The 24,181-nt window shown below is 38.3% G+C and overlaps 3 protein-coding genes across 3 annotated transcripts; 1 reads left to right on the forward strand and 2 right to left on the reverse strand.

Annotated features, from left to right (window-relative positions):
• The first annotated feature begins 16,286 nt into the window (after positions 1–16,286).
• Positions 16,287–18,408, forward strand: LOC114294900 (lysM domain receptor-like kinase 4). The gene has a single exon (XM_028239097.2). It carries the CDS (start codon positions 16,287–16,289, stop codon positions 18,234–18,236), a length of 1,950 nt encoding a protein of 649 aa, XP_028094898.1. The 3' UTR covers positions 18,237–18,408.
• On the reverse strand, positions 18,373–20,383 carry LOC114294901 (serine/threonine receptor-like kinase NFP). The gene has a single exon (XM_028239098.2). It carries the CDS (start codon positions 20,381–20,383, stop codon positions 18,518–18,520), a length of 1,866 nt encoding a protein of 621 aa, XP_028094899.2. The 3' UTR covers positions 18,373–18,517.
• A 1,381-nt stretch (positions 20,384–21,764) lies between these two features.
• Positions 21,765–23,970, reverse strand: LOC114294899 (Tetratricopeptide repeat (TPR)-like superfamily protein). Its single transcript, XM_028239096.2, has one exon. The coding sequence runs from the start codon at positions 23,968–23,970 to the stop codon at positions 21,907–21,909; it is 2,064 nt and encodes a 687-aa protein (XP_028094897.2). The 3' UTR covers positions 21,765–21,906.
• Positions 23,971–24,181: the final 211 nt, after the last annotated feature.

Raw genomic sequence — 24,181 nt, forward strand, 5'->3', positions numbered from 1 at the left:
CTCTGTCACGACCCAAACCCGGCCCTATGGGTTTAGCACCGTAACCGGCCAGTAATCCGAGATTACCGAAGGCCTGCAGAACAGTAATACAGTAAAACAGAGTACAGGGCCTGGCGGAAGCCAATACAGTAAATAAATAGTGTCCATTGAGCTGTGACAGTCTGTATGCAAAAAGGCTTTTCATACATTCACACATAAACAGTACAGAACAGTATGTACAATATTCACATCCATTCAACTAGGGACTCAACCCTACAGAACAGTACAGAAAACATTCCGTCTGTACAAAACAGTACGGTCTATACAAAACAGTAAAACAGTACAGAAGGGGGAAAAACAGACAGAACACCCCCAAGCCATAGCATGGCAACTCGGAACCTCGCAGTGAGGCACAAAGGCTGGCTTGACAAACTGGAGTAACCCTGACGCCTCTAGCTGCGGTCCGGTGCCTGTGCACCTACATATATATATGAGCAGTGAGCTAAAGCCCAGTGAATAACATAAAGCGTAAAGGGGTTTAGAATGAATGTCCTTACAGTAATGAAAACAGTTCAATTCAATCAGTATTTCGGTCATTCAGTACAGTAAACAGTCATATGTGGTACATCCATTAGCATAACAGTAACAGTAGGTCTTGAAAGACCGAACAGTAATGATGGCCATCAGTCAGTAAACAGTAGTGGTTCCACGAGGGAACCGACAGAGATCTCTGTAACAGTAACAGTAAACAGTAGGTGCTAAGGATGCCACAGTACAGTTCAGAAATAAAGGACATACATTCATTCAGTTAACAGTAATCAGTTCAGAAAACAGTACAGTTCAGTTGTTCAGAAAATAATCATTTGTGAACATATCTTTACACAATCGTTACTCACAGAGTTTGGGCTACAGTAGGCTAGAGCGTGTCTCCCCAGTTGCCAACCCTACACAGTTAACAGATTGAACACACTAAGCTACACAGTTGGGAAATATCATAACTTAATCCCTAATTTGCCTTGGTGTGTTCTACAACGATATCCTCATCTAAATGTCTTAAACTAGGCCTAAGAATGCCTAGGATGGGATGAGGATGCAAAAATGCACATTTAAAAGCATTTTCAGGATTTTCAGAGAAACAGAGTCCCGCTCGAGCGTAGGTTTCCCTGCTCGAGCGTACAGGCAAACGAAGGTACACGCTCGAGCGTAAACTTTCCCGCTCGAGCGTACTGTAAAAGTACTGGATGGGTGAAATCCCCGCTCGACGCCCGCTCGAGCTTGAGACATGACTCCGCTCGAGCGCCCAATCCTCCGCTCGAGCGGACTGTAAAACAGTGCAAGATGCTGGAAGCTCGATTTTCCCGCTCGAGCGGCACTTCCCCCGCTCGAGCGGACGACTGAAATCTGGAAATCCCAGATTCGAGCTCCAGGTTCAAAACCAAGCTCAAAAGCATCAAAACCAATCCTCTTGGGCCCATTTTCTGGAAAACATTTATAAACGCATAGAATATCATGTTTCAAAGCTCAATTTTTAGAAATCAAAGCCCAAGGGTGTTTAATTCAAACTCAATTTAAACCATTTTTTCCAAGCACAAGATGAACATGCAAACATGCATGAATTCAAACCATTTCAAAGCTTCGATTTGATGCTCTAAAGAGCCAATTCTTTTCAAAACATGATGAAATCATGGACTACACTCAAGGCATGAACATGCATGTAACATTTTGCTATGAACTCAACTCAAAATCCAACAATACTAACATGCATGCAAAGATTGAGCTTCAATCCACCATTAATGAACCAAATCATGACTTAGCTCTACAAATTAACATGAACCATGCAAGAATCAACTCAAAACATGAACAAGAAGACAATGGAGCTACCTTTAGTCTTGTATTTAGGATAGGGAAGCTCAAATGTACAAAAACTCCTTCAATTCTTCAAGATTCTCAAGCTAAAACAACAAGAACAATTCTCTCTCTCTCTAACTCTCTTCTAGGTCGGTTAGAGGCAACACAAGAGCTGATGAAATGTTCTTCAAGTGTGTACATAAGGCTCAAGTGTGCGTGTGAGATAGTGGCCCACTCAAGGGCAAAACGGTAATTAAGTCCAACTCTTCAATTAGCTTATTTAATCTAATTTAATCATACCTAATCAATTTTCAGATAATTATACTATAAAATCACATAAATTATGAGGGTCACGGAACATCAATCGGTTTCTAATTCGGCCGCCGATAAGGCCTTCAATTAGCAGTTTAAACATATAAGCATGAACAGATAATCATACAGGCAAACAGATAGAATGCAATTTAACTAACATATACTCTATCAATTCGGTTTCCAATTTCAGTCAGTCAGTTCAGTACTTTAATCAGTTCAATTATCAGTCAGTTATCAGTCATTATCAGTTCCGTTTAGCAGTAATCGGTGATTATCAGTAATCAATCAGTCCCTAATCAGTAAACAGTATGAGGGTTGTTACATACATGGAGGAGTATGTGGAAGCCACGCTGGAAACAGATCACTTGCTCATAGGGCCATTACTCAGGGGTACTGGTGACCCTACATGCAGAAGGATATTGAAGCCTATGTCAGAAAGTGTGAGAAGTATCAGAGGTTCACGCCTTTGATACATTAACCAGCAGTAGATTTGAACCCAGTATCTAGCCCTTAGCCATTTGCCCAGTGGGGCATGGATCTTGTTGGACAACTACCCCAAGCAACTAGACAAAGGAAGTTTCTGCTAGTAGCAACTGACTATTTCACAAAGTGGGTAGAAGTTGAACCCCTTATAAAGATCCGGGACATTGATGTGAAGAACTTCATATGGAAGAACATCATCACCAGATTTAGGATCCCAAGGGTAATAATAACAAACAGTGGTACATAATTTGACAATAAGCTAATCAAAAATTCTGTGCAAAGTACAAAATCAAGAACTATTACTCCACTCCAAGTTTCCCTCAGAGTAATGGTCAGGCAGAAGCATCCAACAAAACTATCTTGGGTGGGATCAAGAAGAGGTTAGAAACAGCAAAAGGAAAGTGGGTGGAATAGTTGCCCAATGTACTCTGGGCATACCAGACTACGCCGAGAAGATCAATTGGGGAATCCCCATTTGCCATGGCTTATGGCACAAAAGCAGTCATCCTACTAGAAGTCGGTATTCCAAGGATTAGAACTCAAGGAGTAGAGAATGGGACTAACGAGGCATTCTTGGCCCAAGATCTAGACCTACTTGAGAAGAAAAGGGAGAGAGCAGCAATTCCACTGCGGGCATACCAGCAACAACTTGCTAGGACTTACAACAAGAAGGCCAACCCCAGAGAGTTCAAATTTGGGGACCTGGTGCTAAGGAAAGTGGTCGGCAACAAGAAAGATCCTAGAGAGGGCAAGCTGGGCCTAAACTGAGAAGGGCCTTATAGAATCATCTCGGTCGCTGGCAATGAAGCATATCGACTTAAGGACAGTGAAGGGAAAGAGTTTCCAAGACCCTGAAACACTTGTAACTTAAAGTTTTTCTATTATTAGACTTTTTTATTTTTCAAAATTTATGTCATAATTTTCTTAGCCGAGGTAGTAATAAAATTTTTTAGCCTGATTTTCTTCTTAAGAATTTGAAATTTGTGTGATAGAACAGACCAGTCTTTTGGCGATGTTTCTGATTGAAACATGATGAATAACTTAGACTTATTATATGGTAGAGTTGAATTATACTTGCATATAATAGAGTTGAACTAAGTTGGCGATATTTCTAATTGAAACATGGCGAATAACTTAAACTTATTATATGGCAGAGTTGACTTATACCTGCATATAATAGAGTTGAACTAAGTTGGCGACGTTTCTGATTAAAACATAACAAATAACTTAGACTTATTATATGACAGAGTTGAATTATACTTGCATATATAATAGAGTTGAACTAAGTGAATTGAAATTAGAATTGCTATGTCGGCAGAATTAAATTTTGAATAAAACTAAGCACATTTCAGTTAGATTAACAGAGAAACCAAGATTGAGAACCTCGGCTAGTCCTTGTTTGAATCTGACTTCGGCGAAAGAGAATATGTGCTTAATGTGAACATAAGTGAAACTTAGGTTCACATTAGGAGGCAGAGAGCTGGAGAATGTTGACTGAACTTTAAAGTGCTTTGGACTTGTCGAAATTTTTTAGAAACATTTACAGGGTACGAATTGGCTTAACACTTGTTGAAATTTCAGAAAAAGTTATGAGTTGAAGTTAAGTCAAGGTAATATTGAAAGAAGTACCTGACATACGTACTCGCCGATATGACTAAGTTACCAAACTTGGAAAGGATAGAAGACAGTAAATGAGAGTAAAGTGGCAAGTTCAAAGAAACAAACACTTGTAAAATATTTCAATATATATTTAAATATTAAGCCAAGGCTGAGATAAATAATCAGAAGATATATCCGAGGTACTTTACCCCGAGGATGTTGCACAGTTAAGGTGTACTTTGAAGACATACCAAATTTTTGTAAGTATAAAAGTGGTAAACATACATGAGGGAAAGGAAAGCATACAACACTTTGAAAGAGGAATCAGATTTGCATTCAAAAGTTAAACTTGTTCGAGTACAAAAAGGCACATCGGCCAGATTGAAGTTAAAACATTGTTGCAAAGACTACAACGGAAACTATTACAAAGTAGAAATAAGGAAAAGCTTCTAAGTAAACTATTCGACGTCATCGGCTAGCTGGGTTTCGAGATCAAAAGACAACTGGGAGATCTTGTCGGCAGTCTTGTCAGCCTCAATCTCAGCATCAATCTCAAGAAGAGTTTGATTGAGGCTCTTCTCGGCGGTATGCACCTTGGACGTAGTCTTCTTGGATGAGGCACTTTTTGAGACCTTGTCCTCCTCATCCTGAGTCAAGTCTAGGAATTGCTTATTTAGAGTTGAGGACTTGGCCCCAGCAGAACTAACTCCACCAGACTTATCGACTTAGATATCCTCCTCTGTCTCAGCTTCGTCCTTGGACTGGCTTAGAGTATGGGGAAGTGGTAAAACAAGTTGGCTGGCATCATATAGCGGTGAACCTTTAGGGACTGCCAACTCCTTCAAGGCAACCATCCAACCAAGGGTGTAACCCTTGTTGCATGCTTGCTTCACTTGCCTTTTGTACTTGTCACGTACATCATCCGCCCCCTCGGCATAGGCCTTTTTATCGGCCGCCTTGATTTTGGCTTTCTTCGTAGCCAGTGCCGTTTGAAGCTCGGTTTGGGCTTCGGCCTCCTTCCCTTTGGCCTCTTTTGCCTCAGCCTTGGCGACCTCGGCTATATTTTCTGTAGCCTCGGCGTGGTCCTTGGGCATTTTTTAAGGCCAGCTCTTAGTGCAAATAGGGGTTGGGCTGCCTCTTTTGTCTTTTGGGTCAGCTCTTTTTTGAAGTCATCAGCCTTGACTGCAAAAGAGTGACCCTACTGGATAACCTGTAAGAGTGCAAATAAAATTCGTTAAGTATGAAAACCAGAGTTGAGGTTAAAATTTACAAGTGTTGAGACTTACCAAGACACAGTGCTGCATCATCATGGCGTAATTTTCATACTCCGAGAGCTCGGCCATCCGGTTGATGTCGGTTAGGAGTAGAATAGCGGTGGATATGGCGACACTGACCTCTAGGCTGTCAAGTGCACTTTCTCCGGCTAGAAGAGGTCGGTCTCTAACCGTGACAGTTGGAGTCCATGAAGCGTCGGCGCGGAAGCCGGAGGGCTCAGAAGAACTGCTAGACCTCGACTTTTTAGATGGCAGTGGATGAGATGCCTCGACCTCGATAGGTCTTTTTTCGGTGGACTTCTCAGCTTCAGCCAATTTTGAGATTGACATTGTGTCTTTATACTCCACCTCGATGGTGCTGGGTTTGGCCTTGGCCCTTTTTACCCTTTTTGCCTTGGGTTTTGGCTGCGATTGGGAATGACTGAAGGAGTAGACTGACACCACCCCCGGGATGTAGGCTAGGAGGTCATCCAGAATGATCTTTGTGCAGCCCATTTCTTCAGCGGTGGTGGCAACAGTGACCTTGGTGCTGAAGCGGATTGCTGGAAGTGCAGTAGATAGGCTTGTTGGGTCGTAAGCTAGCGCCTCAATGCTTTGATGTTTTCGGCTACGAGTTTTGCCTGCTGGAGCGAAGAGTGGAGCTCAGTGTCAGCGTTGGCGTTGGGCAGAAGGAATCAGTTGTGGAGCAGATGTTGATGGCTGCTCCACTGGATCAGAGGTTGAAGCTTGGTCAGGCCGTGGTGATGAAGTGGCAGAGAGAATTATAGCTGAAGGTGGAGACTTACTCTTCTTGGGGACGTCGAGCAGCGTGAATTTGTAGGTTGGAATGTAGTTGAGCAGCAGAAGGGCTTTGCGCTGGTCAATTGGCAAGCCCAACAGCTTCTTAAAGTCTTTGCTGGAGAAGAAGGTTTTGCAGAAGTCTTTTGATGGCTGAGGGAGAACTGCAAGTACAAGAATCAGTCATTAGAACATATAAGGGGAATAAAGTGATAAGACTTAAAAGCATGTAAAGTGACACTTGGTTCTTACCATCACCCTTTTTAAACACTGATCGGCTCAAAGGATAGAGATGGAGGTCGTCATCAACTAAGAACTCTCAGTTGCCCGAGACAATAAAATAACCATCCCCAGCACCTTTGTTGGAGTTTGGGAGGTCGGCTATGAGTTTGTAGGCTATGGATCTTAGCTTGAGGTAATAGACATCGCCTTTTTTGGATTTCAGGCCACACATGGTGTAATAGTATTGGATATCGGCTAGTGTTATCCTAGCGTTTTCTCGGCTAGATAGAGCAATTATACCATTAATGACTCTATAGGAGTTAATGGCTAGTTGCATCGGGTTGAGCTTGTAGTAATGAAGGACTTGTCGGAAAAGGATGTTTAGAGGGAACCTAAATCCACACTCTATGAAAGCGACTACAGGGAAGGGGATAGAGTCCCCATCAGGCATGATGGAGTTCTCCTCCTCTGCCAGCTTAAGGTGGACATCGGGTAGGATGGAGAACTCTCTTCTAAAGTACTCTAGCTTAGAAGGAGTGTCGACTCTCCACCTGAACATGCCCATTATCTCAGCCAAAGTAAGTTCAATTTCAGGTTTTTTGGTAAGGAGTTTGGAATGTGGAAAATTATCTCAGCTCAACCCTAGAAAACACTAGAGTGAAGATTTTTGAGAATCTAAGAGGGTTTCAGTTCAATTTTTGTAAAGAAAAGGGTTCTAGAACAAGTCCAAAACCAAAAATCTATGTAGATACAGGAATCAGAGGCAAGAATCTGAAAATAAAGGAAGAGAAACAGAAAAGAAAACGTGATTCAGACTCAAGAAATTCAAGAACACTATGCAGGTGTGCAAAAACTCAGAACAGTAAGTAAAAGTCACAGCAAAAGAACATGATTGGCATTTTTTCATAAAAGACTATACAGGTACAAGATTTAAGATTCAAGAACAGGGAATCGATTCATAATCGAAGAAAAGAAAGAAACAGAGTGTAATCATGAAAACAAATCCAATGGCAACAGAATGAACATATGGTATAGATGGAAACATATTCAAGTCATGAAAAATTGAAATTGAAAAATGAAAAGGAACGAAGAACTCACCAGTTAGGTCCGAGGTTGAGGCTCGCCGGAGTCAGACGATGGAAATAAGTGGAGCAGAATGGAGAAAGCTTCACCGAAAGAGATGAACGGAGTACAGTTGCAGAGAGCTCGATAGCAATAGAGGTAGAGGATTTGTTTAGAGAGAGAGAAACTTGAAAGCAGAGGGAAAACGAAGGATGCAAAGATGAAAAGACGGAGAGAGAATGGGGTGTTTCGATTAAATACGAAAATGCGGCAAAACCACAATAAATGCCCCTTGGACGACATGCCTGTTAGGCGGCGCACGCAAAAACGGCGCGACCTAATAGCGCATGTCAAGTACGAATCAATGAAAGAAGGACGCGTGGCGGAAACGATTGAGAAAACCGTGCGTGACAGCTTATGCGCAGATAGAACTCTTGGAGTTCTTGATTTAATGGAGCGAGAACCTCGGCTTGAGGGACGATCTCAGTTAGGGAACTTGAAGAACTCGATTTTTGGTTGTTGGTCATTAATAAAGTAGACTATAGAGTCTTGGTCATGTAAAGCCGACATGTGATGATCTCGGTCATGAAGGATGGAGTAAGTCTTAGCCAACGTGCAATATGAATAAACGATATAGGTTCCATCACCTCAGGATGTCAAGGTAATAGAACCTAGGGGCCAGTTATGGAGACATATTTTGTGAATGACAACACGTGATCAAGGTGACACCGAAGTGTCAGCCGAGATACCACGTGTCTTGGTCATGGCACCGAGGTGATCTTGGCTAGACCGAGATTATCTGCAGAGATACTGGAATCCGAGATGAACGGATAAGGGACAAGAGTCCTAGAATGGGAAAGGACCTTAGTCTAGATAAAGATAAAACTCTTGAGGAGTTTATCTCTATCTAGCTGGGAGTCTAAGATGAGCATTAAGTCAGAGTCCATTAAAGCTAAGCTTCTATAAGAATCAGGTTAGTGCTGGCTATAAAAGTAAGGCACCCTCGTGGATCTAAGATACGCTTTTGTATTCTGTCTTATGAGTTAAGCACTATTAGCTATCTTTGAGAGATAATTACTGACTTGATCGTCGGAGTGCCCCCAGGTGGACAAACCACTGCCAGATTCTTATCTTTCTTTAGCAAGTTGTTCGGGCTTAATCTATTCTGTCGGTGCTCTCCTGTTGAGTTCCTGTTTGACAATGTGGTTGGAAATCAACACCCACAGTTTCAGATTGCCTATTACATGTTTGTTTATATGCCAAACTCAAGTTGAAGTTCACTTAAGTGGTTTTGGTCTGCAGCCATTTCAACTCTCTCTCTCTCTCTCTCTCTCTCCTAGTTATGCTTATTAGGAATGGGAGGTGGGCTTGGTGAAATAGGGAGGGGGGAAGAGCATCATTTAAAAGAGTTGGCGATGACAAAATTATGGTAGAAAAAAAAATATTTACTATTGGGACTAGGGAGCAATCAAAATCTTGGAAATTCTTTGAATGCTTCCAAATATAAAATTCAGAGCATTTGAGTGCTACTTGCTTTGTTTAGTTCATACAGTGTTGAGTTTTTTCTTTCTTACTGTTGGTTTGTGCTGCTCTTTTAGGTTTATCTAATTTGACTGTTATTTTGCTTCCCTTGTGCAAATTTATATGTTTATAACATTTATTTGAATGTTAATATCCCTCCAATGAATGAAATCTCTTGCGTGACTTGCTATTTTTATTGTTTCTTCTATGAATTGTGCTCCAGTTCTGCTTCTGGAATGTATAAGATATTCTGCCCTGCTGTAGGGGAGGTAGTGAGGTATCAAAATTTATGGTTATTAGGATTTATTGTGTTTTGTAGTGTTAATTAGTACTCTATTGGCATGTTTGATTGGGTGAATTAGAGCATGGGATTAGGATTATTAATCCGTGGACCCAATTATCCTATATTTGTTTTAACATTTTGGTTTAGGATTATTAATCCAATGGATAATTAATCCAACAAATTTGTAGGATTATTAGTAATGGGGTAGGAGTGGGATTATTAATCCAATGATATTAATCCAATTGGATAGTGAATACCACACTAATTTAATAGGATTATTAATACTTCACTATTAATTTTGTGAATCAAACATGACCTTTTATTATTTATTTTGTCATTATGGTTACTAAGTTCCGTAGTATTATTACCTTCATTTTTATTCTTCTTTTCACTCAATCTCCAGGGAGATGCCTCTAGCAGAACTAAAAAACAAGTACAGAAAAATTTCAGCACTAGAGAAAGCTCATAGTGGTTGGGAAAATGAATATGAAGTTTCATCTAAGCAGGTAAGTAGGATCCTTCCTGAACTTATTCATACAAGGAAGTCACTTCATATGAACTAATGTAAGGCTTAATTTTTTGGTCAAAATATTTTGTAGCATTAGTACACAACATAATTACTAATGAAACATTAATGTTATTAAATGACCAGGCAAAATAGCAATTCAACAGCACATCCTTCAATATATAATGATTAATTCAGTGTTTTGTCATGTAATTCATTATGGCCGCTATGAATAGTATAATGCCCATATTCACCAAGTCCCATTGTCAAAAATCATTTTTTGTTTCCATCTTTAATATCCATTCCTTGTTCATCTTATGTTCTTTCTCCAGCATTATTTGGTAACTGTAAAGCTAAATTATATTGTGTTTTACTTTGAAGCGAGTTTGAGTATGGTAAGTTTTATAACGTTATGGTGGAAAATTATAGCTGGTTTTTCTTGCTGCAATAATTTTTCTGATTCTGGACAATGGTTTACAATTTAAAAAGGGATTTTTAGCTTGCCTCAGCTCTGTGCATGTTGGCTTTAGTTTTTTTTTTTTTTCCGCCTTGGGAAATATGTTTTTCCCCTACAAAGTAAAGAAGCAGTCCATCTATCATTACCAAATATGCGGTTGTGTGTATTGGAGCTGCACTGAACACGTGAGTCTGATGTTCCATCCTGAGTGATAAGAGATTGAAACCTGAAATAGGATCCCATGTCTAGAATGGTCTGTAATCTTGTCAATGATTTTATCCAAGTGCAAAGCAATGTGCATGCAGAGTTGAGCAAGTTATGGATGTTTGAAGATCAATTTCAATGGGGCTCTGTTCAAGGATCTACAAACCATTGGTGTGGGTGTCGTTTTTAGGAATCATCAGGGAGAAGTGATGGCAGCCATATCGGAGCAACTTCTTTTCTAGGTGGGAATTGGGGAATGTTTTGTCACGTATTTACCACCAATAAGCTACATTTGGGCTGTAATTTTACATACATAGTGGAAAGTTTTCAAACTTTAGTGGGTAGATTGAACCCTCTTGGCTTAATGTAGCATTTCCCTTGTCTGTAGAATTATTTCGAGTCAAGTCCATAATAATAATAAGAGAGGCCTGTTAATACATGGTTGTGATTTTTTTATAAATTTTTTAAGTTCATGCTTGTGCACAATGAGAGCAACTCAAATTTTGATTTTGTCTGAATGGGAAATAGTATCCTATAAAACATATAAAAAAAATTAACTTCAACCTTGAGTTTGATTGAATGGGAAATAATAGTGTGTTATCATTATCTGTTTTGATCTTTATGGTAAACAAAAATCATTCAAAACATAATTTAGGAAGATGCATATACTGTAAATCTAATTGTGCTTTGTTAATGTTTTGGTTTTGAAAGTTTGTAAACTTAATCTAAACTCGGCTGTTTTGTCTGGCTCTGTACTATTGAAGTTTAGTTTCAAGAGATGCATTTGGTCACACAATTAGATATCATAACTGTTTTCCTATAGTTTCTTGGCAACCAAATGGAAGTCTACTCTCCTCCACTGTACAAAATTGTTTTTTTCGAGTTCTATGAGTTTTGGGTTGGGAAAGCTGGTGGAGTGAAATGGAAAGCAATGTCTAAATGTTATAGAGACAATTTTTAAGATAGAATATTTTATCTTTCATTAGTAATTCTCTGACTTTGAGCAATGCTACTCTTGAAGTCTGTAGATTATGGTCGCATGACTGAAATAGTCGTACAAAGGGCAGCTTCCCCAGATGAATTTACTGGCTTGACTGCTATCACTTGGGTAAGATTGCTAACTATTATGATCATTGAACAAATTTTTTTCTTTCCATATTGACATGGTTTTTAGCCAATCTGTTCTTGTGACTTTCCGGCCACAGAAACAAAGTTTATTCCATTTTATTAAGAATTATATTGTGAAAAAGGATCTAATATATTTCGTCTATATTTTGTTCTTCATTCTAATTTTGGATACATGTTATTTGTTTTAGAATAATGTTTTAGAGCACTAAATTGGGAGCTCTAGAGCATCACTAATGATGTGGCACAGTGGCCCCCACCAAAGTGATGTGATGTTTTGGCTTGAGTTTGTTTTTTTTTTTTTTTTTTTAAGCTCATTAGAGCTATTAGTGGTCCAAAAATTAGTGGGATGAATCACCACTCTTTGTTTTAATAGCTTCCTATCTCAATGGAAGGTATAGACATTTTTCCTTTGAGAACTGGAGTTTTCTAATTCTTTACTTTCCCCTCTTTCTGTCTCCATCTCTCCATTTTTCTTCTTCTTCTTTTTTTGTTTTTTTTTTTTTTTTTGTTTTTCTTCTTCTAACATGTTTTGTAATTATGTGGTTTAGGGAAACTTATCGAAGAGATCACTCCACAATAATGCAGAGAAGTTTGAATTTCAAGTTGAGGTGTCTCGGCTTATGGACATCATCATCAACTCACTTTACAGCAATAAAGATATCTTCTTTAGGGAACATATCTAGCATGATAGTGAATATATTTGTGTACGAAGGACATGTTTTGGTATGATTCCCTGTTTTGTATGGAATAATATTATTATTTTAAGTTGGAATATACTTAATTTGTGTGAAATTTGACATTAAAAGTTATTCCTTTTTGAATGGTTGGAAGTGAAATAGATACAAATTGCAGAATGATTGATAATAGATATATTGTTTTTATTTATATATATGATACAGGTTACATGGAATACATACATGTTGTGGACAAATTAATTAAAAAATAAAGTAAAATCATGTTTTTGGCAACTAAACAATTACTAGCCAAAAATGAAGTAAATATTTTTAGCGACCAAATAGTTAGTAGCTAAAAATAAAAATAAAATAGTAAAAAACTTTTGGCTACTAAATATTTAGCAGCTAAAAATATAAAAAAAAAATGAAGAAAAACTTTTGGCTACTAAATATTTAGTAGCTAAAATAAAAGTAGACTTTAGGCGACTAAGAATTTAGCAGCTAAAAAAAATAAAATTAAAAAAATTAAAAAATAAGATGAAAAAAAACCCTTTGGCGACTGAAACTTTGGTCGCCATAGATACTTCAAAAGTTTTAGTAGCGAAAAATAAGATTTTTGGAAACTAAAATATTATTTTTGGTGACTAAAAATATTAGTCGCCATTTATAGGACTTTTGGCAACTAAATATTTTTTAGTCGCCAATACCTTCCCTGACAACCTTTCGGCGACCAGTCCGGCGACCAAAATATTTAGTCGGGCAAATATTTGGCAACTAAAATCATACATTTGGCGACTAAAACTTTTGTCGCCAAAAGTGAAATTTCTTATAGTGTAAGTAGACAAGTAGATAGATAAGTGAACAAATGGGGACAAACAAGTGGTCATGTGGACAAATAAGTGAGCAGATAGACAGATAAGTAAGAGTAATATAGTGTTTGAAATTGTTGTTGTCCTTTTGGATAAAAAGAATAGAATTTGAGGTAATTTGCCCAAAAATTTCAAATATTGATTTATGGTTGAGTGTCCTAAAATCTATATAGAATGATGTTTTAACTTTATATTTATTCATTTTAAATAATAATAATAATAACTCATAAAAATGACTTATTAATTTAAAAATATCATTAGCATATCATTCTGATGACAAATTTTAAACGAAAATTCTTTTCATAATTTTTTTTTAATACAGAAAAGGAGCCGATGTTGTTTTTGATGATAAGGGAAATGTAATAAGTAAATGAAAGTTTGAATGGGTACATAAATAAAATTAATAAAATTTTTCATTAATCATTACGGTAGTTATATTTACATCAAACCAGTCTCTCATTTTTTAAGATATCACATCTAACCAATTACTGTCCCTATTAAAAAATACGTTGCTAACATAGTAAATAGTATTCAAAATTTAATTAGTGTAACAATAACTATTGATTATCGAAGGCCAGTCTGAAGGCAAGGCCAACAAGATTATAGTCTTTGGGCTCCTAAATTTTAGTGAAATATTAAAAAAAATTGAGGATTCAAATGATTTTAGTTCTTATAGATTAGTATGTCCAAAAATAAGGACCAATTCAACAAATATAAGTTTACAATCCTAACTAAGTGTCCTAACAAATTATTCAAGTTTCATTAATAATTTAATATCTACGAATGTAAGAGGATTAATATTTAACTGATACTTTATTGTAGTTAGTTTAATTTTTAATTAGTGCTATAATTTTAGAGTTTGTTTCTTCTTCTTCTTTTTTTCCGTTTTTTTAGATTGGGTGATATTTTTTCTTATTGGAAATTGAATTTTACTTCATGTCATATTTTTTGGTGTTTATTTTTGTCATATTAACTATTAATTTTTAAAAAACAAATCAAAAACCAAATTCTAAAGGTCCATTCAAAGGATTCGTCTAGTGACCAGAACACGAAAACTAAAAATAGAAAAGAGGACGTCAAGAGAGCCCTATGGGCTTTCCTGATGATAGCTCATCGTGGGCTGTAACCAATATTGGGCCAGGGGAGCTAACAATATCTTTATTGGCCCATCAAAAAATACATATAGATTAAGGGCTAGTCACACAAAAAAAAAAAAAAAAGGTCAAAAATTTAAGCCCAATAGCGAAGGATCACATTCTACATATTAATCAATTATTTTTTCTTCTCCTAATTAGGGTTGTGCAAAATACCACCCAATCCGCTAAAACCGCACCGATCTACATCAATCCGCACCGCTCTAACGGCTAACCGTGGTTTAAACTTTAAAATTTATAACCCACCAATCAAACCACTCCACTCCGCTATAGTTAATGCATATATATTTTTTAACTTCCAATGAAATATCAATGTAAAAATGAGTGTGTGAGAGATTTAAAATAATTTATTACAAATTAGTGATTATATATACGAAACATAATATGTAAAATTACTTTGTGTTATATATTTAAAAAATATTATACAAATTAGTGTTATATATTATGCAAATATATGATAATTAGTTAGAATATTCTTCAATCCGCCAAAAACTGCCTAAACCGCAATTTGTCAATCCGCTAACCTGCCATTCGATTTATAATTTTATTCTCAAATTGCTTGAACCGCATCGCACACACCCCTACTCCTAACTATCTTTTTTTTTTCTTTTTTGAACTCTTCTTCTCCTAACTATCTATTCAACCAAAAAAATCATTCTTAAACATATTCATTTTTTTCACAGTATTAAGATGTTGAAGTTAATGTTGTTGTGGTGCTTTATTTGTCTGCTTGGTTTTGTGGGAGGAAAAGTCCAGTCACACTAGGCCCACGAAATGCAGGAGGCTGAACCGAATAAGGGCCAACTAAAAAAATGGGGAATCAGGTTGGTCAGAGTAGGTTCGTCAACTAACTGAATTCATCGGATAATAATAACAAAACTCCCAAAAAGAACTTCAAGAACTGGCCGAAGTAAAATCCTCTTCTAGTGTGAGTAGTTTAATGGGTGAATTTCAAGAAAATGACAAAAGAAAACGAATTTCAAGTTCATGATGGTGCTATTAAATATAAAAGTTTAGGATGTTATAAGATAACCATAAAATATAACAAGAGAAAAATAATAAATAACAACACAACAGATGCAATATGAATTGATAAAATAGAATGGCAAGAAATACTTATGGACAGAGGCCTAAATTTTTGAACATGTGACCTTATGCAATAAGTTAATAGTGACTTACTCTTAAAAGTTCAATTTCTATTTCATCGTAAGTGTGTACATTCAATACAAAAGTAGAAGATGAAGGAAGAGGAGAGGGGGCTAGGTGTGGCAGCGGAAGGGGTTGCTAGGGTGGGTAGGGATAGAGTGCAAATTTGCAATGAGGGGTGGCGAATGGAATTGAGGGACGATGGGGTTGGGGAAGATTGACAAGGTTAGGAGATGGACTTGGTGGTGATGGCGGCGGTTGCGACAGTTGATGGTGGCGGTGGTGAATGATGGATTAAGGTTAGAGTTTGAAATTGCAAAAACCATAAGAATATTTTAATATTTTTGGAGGATTAATAATGTGAATTGAAGAAAAAAAATTAATTCAAGTTATTATGGCTGCGGTATTCGAATCAAAGGTTTCAGAATGAAAGTTGTTATCTTTTAAATCAAAAGTCAACGCCTCTTTTCATGTTCTTGCTTTGGTTTGGACTTTGAAAACTACTTTAGAATTGTAATAATATAATATAGCCTTGTGGTGTGCCGTGTCTAACAACAATTCTTTGGTACAAGTTGAACTTTGAATGGAGTTAGTTGACCAAAACAGATAAATTTCTCTAATACAGATCTCCAACCAATCAATCTCCATTTCAAAGCTGTTCCAGAAAGCTTCATTAGTCATCTTCTTGGAATTGGTCTCCACAGAAAGTACTTTCAATCTTCCCAATGAATTATATCATCCCCCACAGCCATAACCACCCCTCTTGAGTTCTTTCTCAATGAACCAAAAATGAATCTCTTGCCTCTACTCCTCACCTCTCTCTTCTCATCAATCTTTCTGATCATCTCTATCCCTTCTTTGATTCATGCCCAACAACCCTATATTGGGAAGGCCACAACACTTTGTGACAGCACAGACAATTCAACTTCTGTTCTTGGGTACACCTGCAATGGCCTCAACAAGACTTGCCAATCCTACCTCACATTCAGATCTCAATCCCCATACAACACTGTCTCATCCATCTCCAACCTATTGAATTCGGACCCTTCACAACTTTCTCAGCTGAATTCAGTTTCTGACAACGCAACATTCGAAACAGATCAGGTTGTTCTTGTTCCTGTAACCTGTTCTTGCTCAGGTAACTACTACCAAACGAACACATCTTTTATTGTTACTCAAAATGAAAACACTTATTTGGTAATTGCAAACAACACATTTCAAGGCCTCTCAACATGTCAAGCTCTTCAAGCTCAGAACAGTAATCTCGCAGCTACTAATTTGAATTTCGGTGATAGAATTACTGTTCCATTGAGGTGTGCTTGTCCTACAAAGAATCAAAGTGATGTTGGTGTGAATTATCTGTTGAGTTATTTAGTCACTTGGACTCAGAATGTCTCTCTGATAAGTTTAATGTTTGGGGTAGATACTGGGAGCACTCTTGCAGCCAATGACCTATCTGAACAAAACTCCAATATCTATCCCTTTACTACCCTTTTAATCCCTCTGCAAAACCCACCATCAATTTCTCAAACCATAGCACCACCACCGCCACCACCGCCTCCACCAGTATCTCCTCCACCACCGCCTTCATCAAATAACGGGTCCAATAAAACATTGGTTTATGTTCTCGCTGGAGTTCTCGGAGGTGGTGGTATTGTTTTGGCCGTTGGGGTCATTGTTTTCTTTGTGTTCTTTCGCAAAAGTAAGAAGAAAACTGATTCAATTATCACCTCGGAGAGCATTGAAGCAATTGATAAACCAGATGGGAAAAAATTGGAAGAAGAATCCGAGGATTTCCTTGAAAGTATATCGGTCATAGCTCAATCCCTCAAAGTGTACACTTTTAAAGAACTTCAATCCGCGACGGAAAATTTCAGCCCCGGTTGTTGGATTAAGGGGTCTGTTTATCGTGGCACAATCAACGGTGATTCTGCAGCCATCAAGAAAATAAATGGAGACGTGTCAAAGGAAATCGACACGCTAAACACGATCAGCCACTTCAATCTTATCCGCCTATCGGGTGTTTGTTTCAATGAAGGGAATTGGTACCTAGTTTATGAATATGCTGTTAATGGACCTTTGAGTGATTGGATTTATGAAAACAACAGTGATCATAAGTTTCTGAATTGGGTACAGAGAATTCAGATTGCTTTGGATGTGGCCACAGGGCTTAACTATATCCACAACTATACCTCTCCCCCTTATGTCCACAAGGATTTGAAGACCAGTCATGTCCTTCTTGACAGTGATTTCAGGGCTAAGATTTCGAATTTCGGGCTAGCAAGATCAGCAGATGGGCAGGAGGGTGAATTTGCCTTGACAAGGCACATCGTCGGGACAAAAGGTTACATGGCTCCGGAGTATTTGGAGAACGGTTTCGTATCCACAAAGCTCGATGTCTACGCATTTGGGGTTCTCATGCTGGAGATACTTACCGGGAAAGAGGTCAGTTTGTTATATGAAGCGGTTAAAATTGAATTGTCAGAGGTCTTAATTCCAGTTCTTGACGAGGAAAATGGGAAGGAGAAATTGAGCGAGTTCGTGGACCCTTCTCTGAAGGGAAATTATCCTGCAGAACTTGCTGTTTTTGTTGCCGGGTTGGTTGATAGTTGCATAAAAAAAGATCCATTTGCTCGCCCGGACATGGACGAGATTGTGCAGTCTCTGTCAAGAATTATGACCACTTCACTGAATTGGGAATTCTCAAATAGCACGCAAGGGTACAACAGTTTCTGCTAGAGCTTTTCCTGTAATGTTCTTTTCTTTTTCTTTTTTTTAAATTTGGGTTTGTCACCTTTTACTTTCTTGTCATGATTCATTAGATGTTTAGATAAACTTCAGATTTTTTTGCTGTCATATACAAATTCAGCACGTATGGGAGAATAAACTTGTATCATAAAATTTGAAGCAAGTTTTTGCACAAGGCTTTACATTTGATGTTGCAAGAAATTTGTACGCATGAAACATACAGAACAGAAAATCAAAAGGACTAATCTAATGCGTTACATGATATCGCTAGATCAACGACCCATGACAGGGCTGACAATTTGAGAGACTTCCTCTCCATCCAACCCTGATGTCCCTGATGTCGAAGACCTTTCATACATCTCCGGGGATGATTGAGCAAGAACGGAGAGATTGAAAACAATTTCCACCATTCTTGGCCGTGCCGTGTACTTCTCTGATGTGCAAGCCCTTGCTAGAGCTGCCACGCTCAGAGCCCCATCAACGGGGTAAAAGCTCTCCAAATTTGGATCCATCCACCACCTTAACTTCTCTTCTCTTCTCCCTTCATCTTCCAAAATCGCCCTCATTTCCATCCACAACATCACAATCTCGCCGTTCTCTTTTGTTTCTACCGCTTTCTTTCCTGAAAGCAACTCCAACAGAATAACCCCGAAAGCAAAAACATCGATTTTGGACATGATAGAGCTCGTTGCAGGTGTAGCTGTGGAGAAATTCGAGATCTTGGCCTTGAACCTAGAGTTGAGAAGTATGTTACTTGTTCTTATAGCCTTATGAACCATACTTGGTTCAGTGAGTTCATGCATGTATTGAAGTCCATTGGCTACGTCTAGAGCTATGTTTAAACTCTGAGTCCAAGTAAGGAATGCAAAAGAGCCTGAAGACGATGACAAAGATTTTGGGTACAACCACTTGTCTAGTGATCCATTTTCAGCATATTCATAAACCAAGAAACAATTCCCTTCCTTGTCCGATGACACGCCCATTAACTTCACAAGATTCGCATGATTTACTTTCTGTAATATTTTCAATTCCTCTGTGGCTTTGTTTGTTTTCTTCACAGCAAAGACCTGGCCATTGATCGTGGCCCTGTACACTGATCCTCCAATTCTATACCGTTCATTGAGGTTCATAGTTGCCTCCATGATCACCTTCCTGTCATACATGATCGGCTTTCCTAGATAACCCGAAACCCCAGGAAGTAGCTTATCCTGAATGGTCTTAGGATCGAAGAAGTCCTCTTTCGATGCTTTCTTCATCTTGATGAGATCAGCAGTCTCCAACGAAGAATCATTGCGAATCAAAATCTTCTTTTTCTGAAATGAACGATGAAGATAGACCACCAAGCTTGCCAGAAGGAAAAGCAAGAGAACCCCACTTGCGCATAAAACGATGACAACGGTCCGCCTATGTTTGGTGGAATGGCTTTGAGCATGGGAGGGATGAGATTGAGAAAGATCCGGAAGTTGTGACATGGGTATCAACACAGGAAGACACACAGCAGCGGTGAAGTTTCGGTAGTTATTTTCAGCAGCAATTTCAAATGGCAACGCGTTAAACGTTGCAGTTACAGTTAAGACATCATCGTCTGGTTGCCATACGTAAGTTAAGAGATATTTCATTCTCTTTTCCGACTGGGCCTTTGTCGGGCACTTACAGAGCAAAGGGAAGACCACTTCCTCACCAATCGTCAAGTTGGCTGGATTTATTGTCGGATTCAGATCCTCCACTACATGATAATTAGTGAGATTTTCGAAAGTGGTGATCGAAACTACATAAAAGCTCTCACCTCCCTTGATCTTGTAGGTGACATTGGAGAAGAAGTATGTTCTGTTGCAGGTACAGGTGATCGGTATCAACAAGAGTTGGTCCGGAATCAATTGTGCATCCCCAGAGACAAGCTTACTGGCTTTTGCAATTGTCAAATGATTTACACCAAACAGATTTGCTATATTTTGCAGATTCAAATACTCAGGTGCCCTGGCACGGTATGTGACGTATGTTTCACAGGAAACAGGGGAGTCTGGGACACAAGAGAAGTCTGTGTCCCCACTCGCAGGCGGTTGAGCCCTGCAAACATGAGAAGAAGAAAGGAATACAAAGATACAAAATATGGTTTGCAAGGAGAGAGAGATTGCCATTTCCGCAAGCTTTTAGATTGTTAGCTCTAGGTAACTATGAAGAAAGTAGATTTGAGAATCCTAGTTAAGGTGGATAGAAAAGATCAAAACAGCATCGTTTTTTGTTGTGCCGCTTTCAATCTCAATAAAATATATTCTGATTTAAATAATCATCTGAGAGGCTTTGTCCCTAGCTTTGATTTGTATGATTCTCTTTGTTTTCTTCTCCCTGATAGATATGTCAAATGATCTTTTAAATATATCATATAGATTACCTCAAGGATTACCAATATATTTATGCAATGATGAGAGTGAAGACTCTTATAAACATTTCTTTCTCATATTCTATACTATAATTCTTTTATGCTAGTTGCGTAAAGATCGGGTTAGTTTAATACAAGAACCCCAGTTAGGCCGGCTAGTTGTATGCCCTTTAGAATTCTATATAGTATACAGGGTCAGCAAGCTGACAGATGAGGCAACCAAGCCAAATGGCTCTACCACGATTAAGAAAGTTCTTTTTTTTTTTTTTTTCTATTATTTGTCTGTTGCAGAAGCTAGTTCCAAGCTCGGATAAGGAGGAGGGTTGTGTGTTAAATAGCCTACCAGTCAACAAGTAAAAATTCCCATCAAATCACATATGAAAACTGACATAAGATGCAATAGTAAAAAAATGACATGGATTTATTTTATTTAATTGAATATATAGCCATTTTTGAAGTGGAATGACGAAAAATGATTCATGCAGTCGATCCTACCTGATTGGGGCACAAAGCTTAGTTTGGTTTGGCTTGTCTGTTGTAGCCTCAGATCATGATTATCTCTCATGGCAGAACTGATAAATGATTGTCAGGGAGAAGAATATGTGAGCTGCCACTGGTTGGCTTGATGGGAACATTCGATCACATTGTTTTTAATCCCGTGTCAATATTAGCCGGAAACAGACAAAACTATGGATTCCAAGCTCCGGCTTTTTCTTTTTTCTGTTGTTCATGATGAAAAGTCCAAATTAAAAGGGTTAGAACTTAAAATTCGGACAACCTGCAAGCCAATCATATGATGATATGAGGCACACTCTCTGCCCTTAAGGCTCACATCAGAGACAGAGAGAGAGAGAGAGATCAGCACAGATTTTTAAAGAATTTCAAACAACAGGGGGTAGAAAAGGACTTGACAAGGACATAAATCAACGAAAAATTAGTAATGCTGCAACCATACCTAAAACCTGTTGATCTCATCTTTGTGTATGTCTTAACAGTGCAAAACATCTTTGCACTAGTTTTGGTGGCATGTTCACAACGTTGGGGATCAGATTAGAGTTTAGGCAGGAATTTGATTAACGAGCAGTACAAACTTAAAAAGCAGAAATAAAAAGTACAAAATGATTGCTTGCCCAAAGATAGAATTATAAACTAAAAATTTCCATTCATAATTAGAGATTCATGAAGAAAACAGGACAAACTCAACTTGCAATAAATATAAAAATATCAGCATTTCAGCTCGTTATAGACTTATAGTTCCGCTATAGAAATCCATTTAATATTCTAACAATTGGTTGTTGTAAAGCTGTTTGAATAAATGTTGCAAACTCTTGTGAGATCTGCAGAGCTCACAGTATACAAATGACCACGCAAAGCTAGTGGAAGAACATAATTTATCTCCTCACTTCTCTCTTCTACAGAAGCTGCCTCTCTGAGCTTACCTTCCTTCCAAAGACTCTTCACGAGCAATTGTTTTGTGGCAGCATCGGGCATCAAATTGGAGTTCATCATATCTTCAAAAACCCTCAATGCAAGAACAGCTCTTTCACACTTGCAATAAGCACGAATAAGTACCTTAAACATATAAGCATCAGGCTCTACACCACCCTGCCTGACCATGCCAAAGAGTCTCTGCACCGTTTTAAGATCTCCCTGAAGTGCAAAATGATGCATCAACCCAGAGAATGTTTGGATATCTGGTAGAATACCAGCCAAAATCATCTCATCAAGTACATTTAAGACATCAGAATTCATTTTACACTTGGCCAATGCCCGCAATAAAGATGAATATAAAAGCGAGAGACTATTTTTTGATATGGGGTCACATGGTATTTTGACATCACGAAAGACATTTAGAGCAGCATGGCCATTACCCAAAATCCCATAAGAGTCAATAATCAATCTAATTGTGCTAAATGACAATACAATTTGTTCCCTCTTTAACTTAGACATGAGTTGATCAACTAAATCGACACATCCATGGCGTGCTAACTTGGCAACCATCCTTGATGTTGTGTAAACATCATGAGTGAAACCTGGCTGATTGGCAACCCAAGAGAAAAAGTGCCATGCTGTTTTGGCTGAATTGAAATTTCTGATCATCTTGTAGACCAACCGAGTTGTCCACACAAATTTCGCACCTTCCAATGCTGATACCTCTTCAGGTCCCCAATAATGCAAGGCACTTGCCAAAGCAACTGGGTCCAACCATGGTTTTAACTGAACTTCATTCACATCAACATCACGATCAGTGTGGTCAGCTTTGTCACAATCATTATCATAATCATCATCATCATCATCATCCATAGGCACTCCTACACTCTTGATTCTTTCATCTGGTGACATTTCTTTAACAAACTCATCCGTCTCCTCAAGAAATCCCGCCTCCCGCATTCGCTGCAATGACCATTGCATAGCCCGACCAGGCAATACTCCATTAATCCGCATCTCATTTAGTAAACTCATAACCACATCGAATTGTTCAGTACCGGTGAATGCCCCCACCAAAAGAGAATACTGCCTCAGAGTGCATTTGATCCTCATCAATGGCAATATACCAAAAATTTGCTTTGCTGAATCTAATTTTCCCGCTTTCAAAAGATGCTCGATCATAACTGTATATGTTCTAGAAGTAGGAACCAGTCCTTCATCAATCATCATATAGAAAATCTTCACTGCTTCAAGATTCTTACCGATATGTGCATAAAGGCCCATTACAATGTTGTAAGACTCAGTGCAGGGACGCTTCTGCAAGGCTCTCCACTCGTCCCAAACACAAAGAACTGAGTCAAGGTCTCCCGCAGCAGCATACCACCGCATTCGGTCCATGAAACTGACTCGTGCAACATTTGGGAATTTTCCAGAATTGATGGCATCAATGAGGGTTTTGAGTTTTGCAATTTGTTGGGACTTTGCGAGGATTTTGGCCAGCGCATAGAGTGTATTTTGATTATGTGTGAAATGTGGAACAGTTTTCAAGGTTTCAATGAGGGAGAGGGCAGAGTCCGGGGACGGAGCAGATCGAAGTGCATTGGTGACTACAAAGCAATCTAGAGAGGGATCTTTCAAAAGGGGGATTAGTGACCTCGGAGCATTCGACCGGAGAGCAAGTCGAATTGAATCAATGAGTTTCGCACGTTGAAGGTAAAGAGAGACTTTATCAATGTGTGATTTATCGGCAAAGGATTGAGTTAGCTTAGTTTGGTTGTTAAAAAAGTTTCTTGTATGGAGAAATTGGCTACATAGGAAACTCTTGAAAACTGTATTGCAGTGTTCTTTGCTTATATAATACCTTGAGAAAGAATCGAGGACTATAGTTTTACAAAGACCATTGATTATAGCCATCATACAGTATGATCGTGATGTGGGTCAAGAAAAGTTCTAGAAAAGAATCCATATAAACAAGGATACCATAAAATTTGAAAACTCAACTTAGCTAACAAGACAGTATGAAGAAAAATTCATTAACAAGGAGAGAATGAGAGGTTTATAAAAATGAAAGAATGGCTTAGTGATACCCAATATGTGGATTTGATTCAAAGTTCAACCCAGAAACGCA

The sequence above is a fragment of the Camellia sinensis genome, chromosome 4, assembly GCF_055761805.1.
Source record: "Camellia sinensis isolate YWXY chromosome 4, ASM5576180v1, whole genome shotgun sequence".
Classification (NCBI taxonomy): domain Eukaryota; kingdom Viridiplantae; phylum Streptophyta; class Magnoliopsida; order Ericales; family Theaceae; genus Camellia; species Camellia sinensis.

What these genes read in the sequence shown, in the direction of transcription:
- LOC114294900 (XM_028239097.2), top strand. Translation starts at nt 16,287, where the DNA reads ATGAATCTCTTGCCTCTACTCCTCACCTCTCTCTTCTCATCAATCTTT.
- LOC114294901 (XM_028239098.2), bottom strand. Translation starts at nt 20,383, where the DNA reads ATGGCAATCTCTCTCTCCTTGCAAACCATATTTTGTATCTTTGTATTC.
- LOC114294899 (XM_028239096.2), bottom strand. Translation starts at nt 23,970, where the DNA reads ATGATGGCTATAATCAATGGTCTTTGTAAAACTATAGTCCTCGATTCT.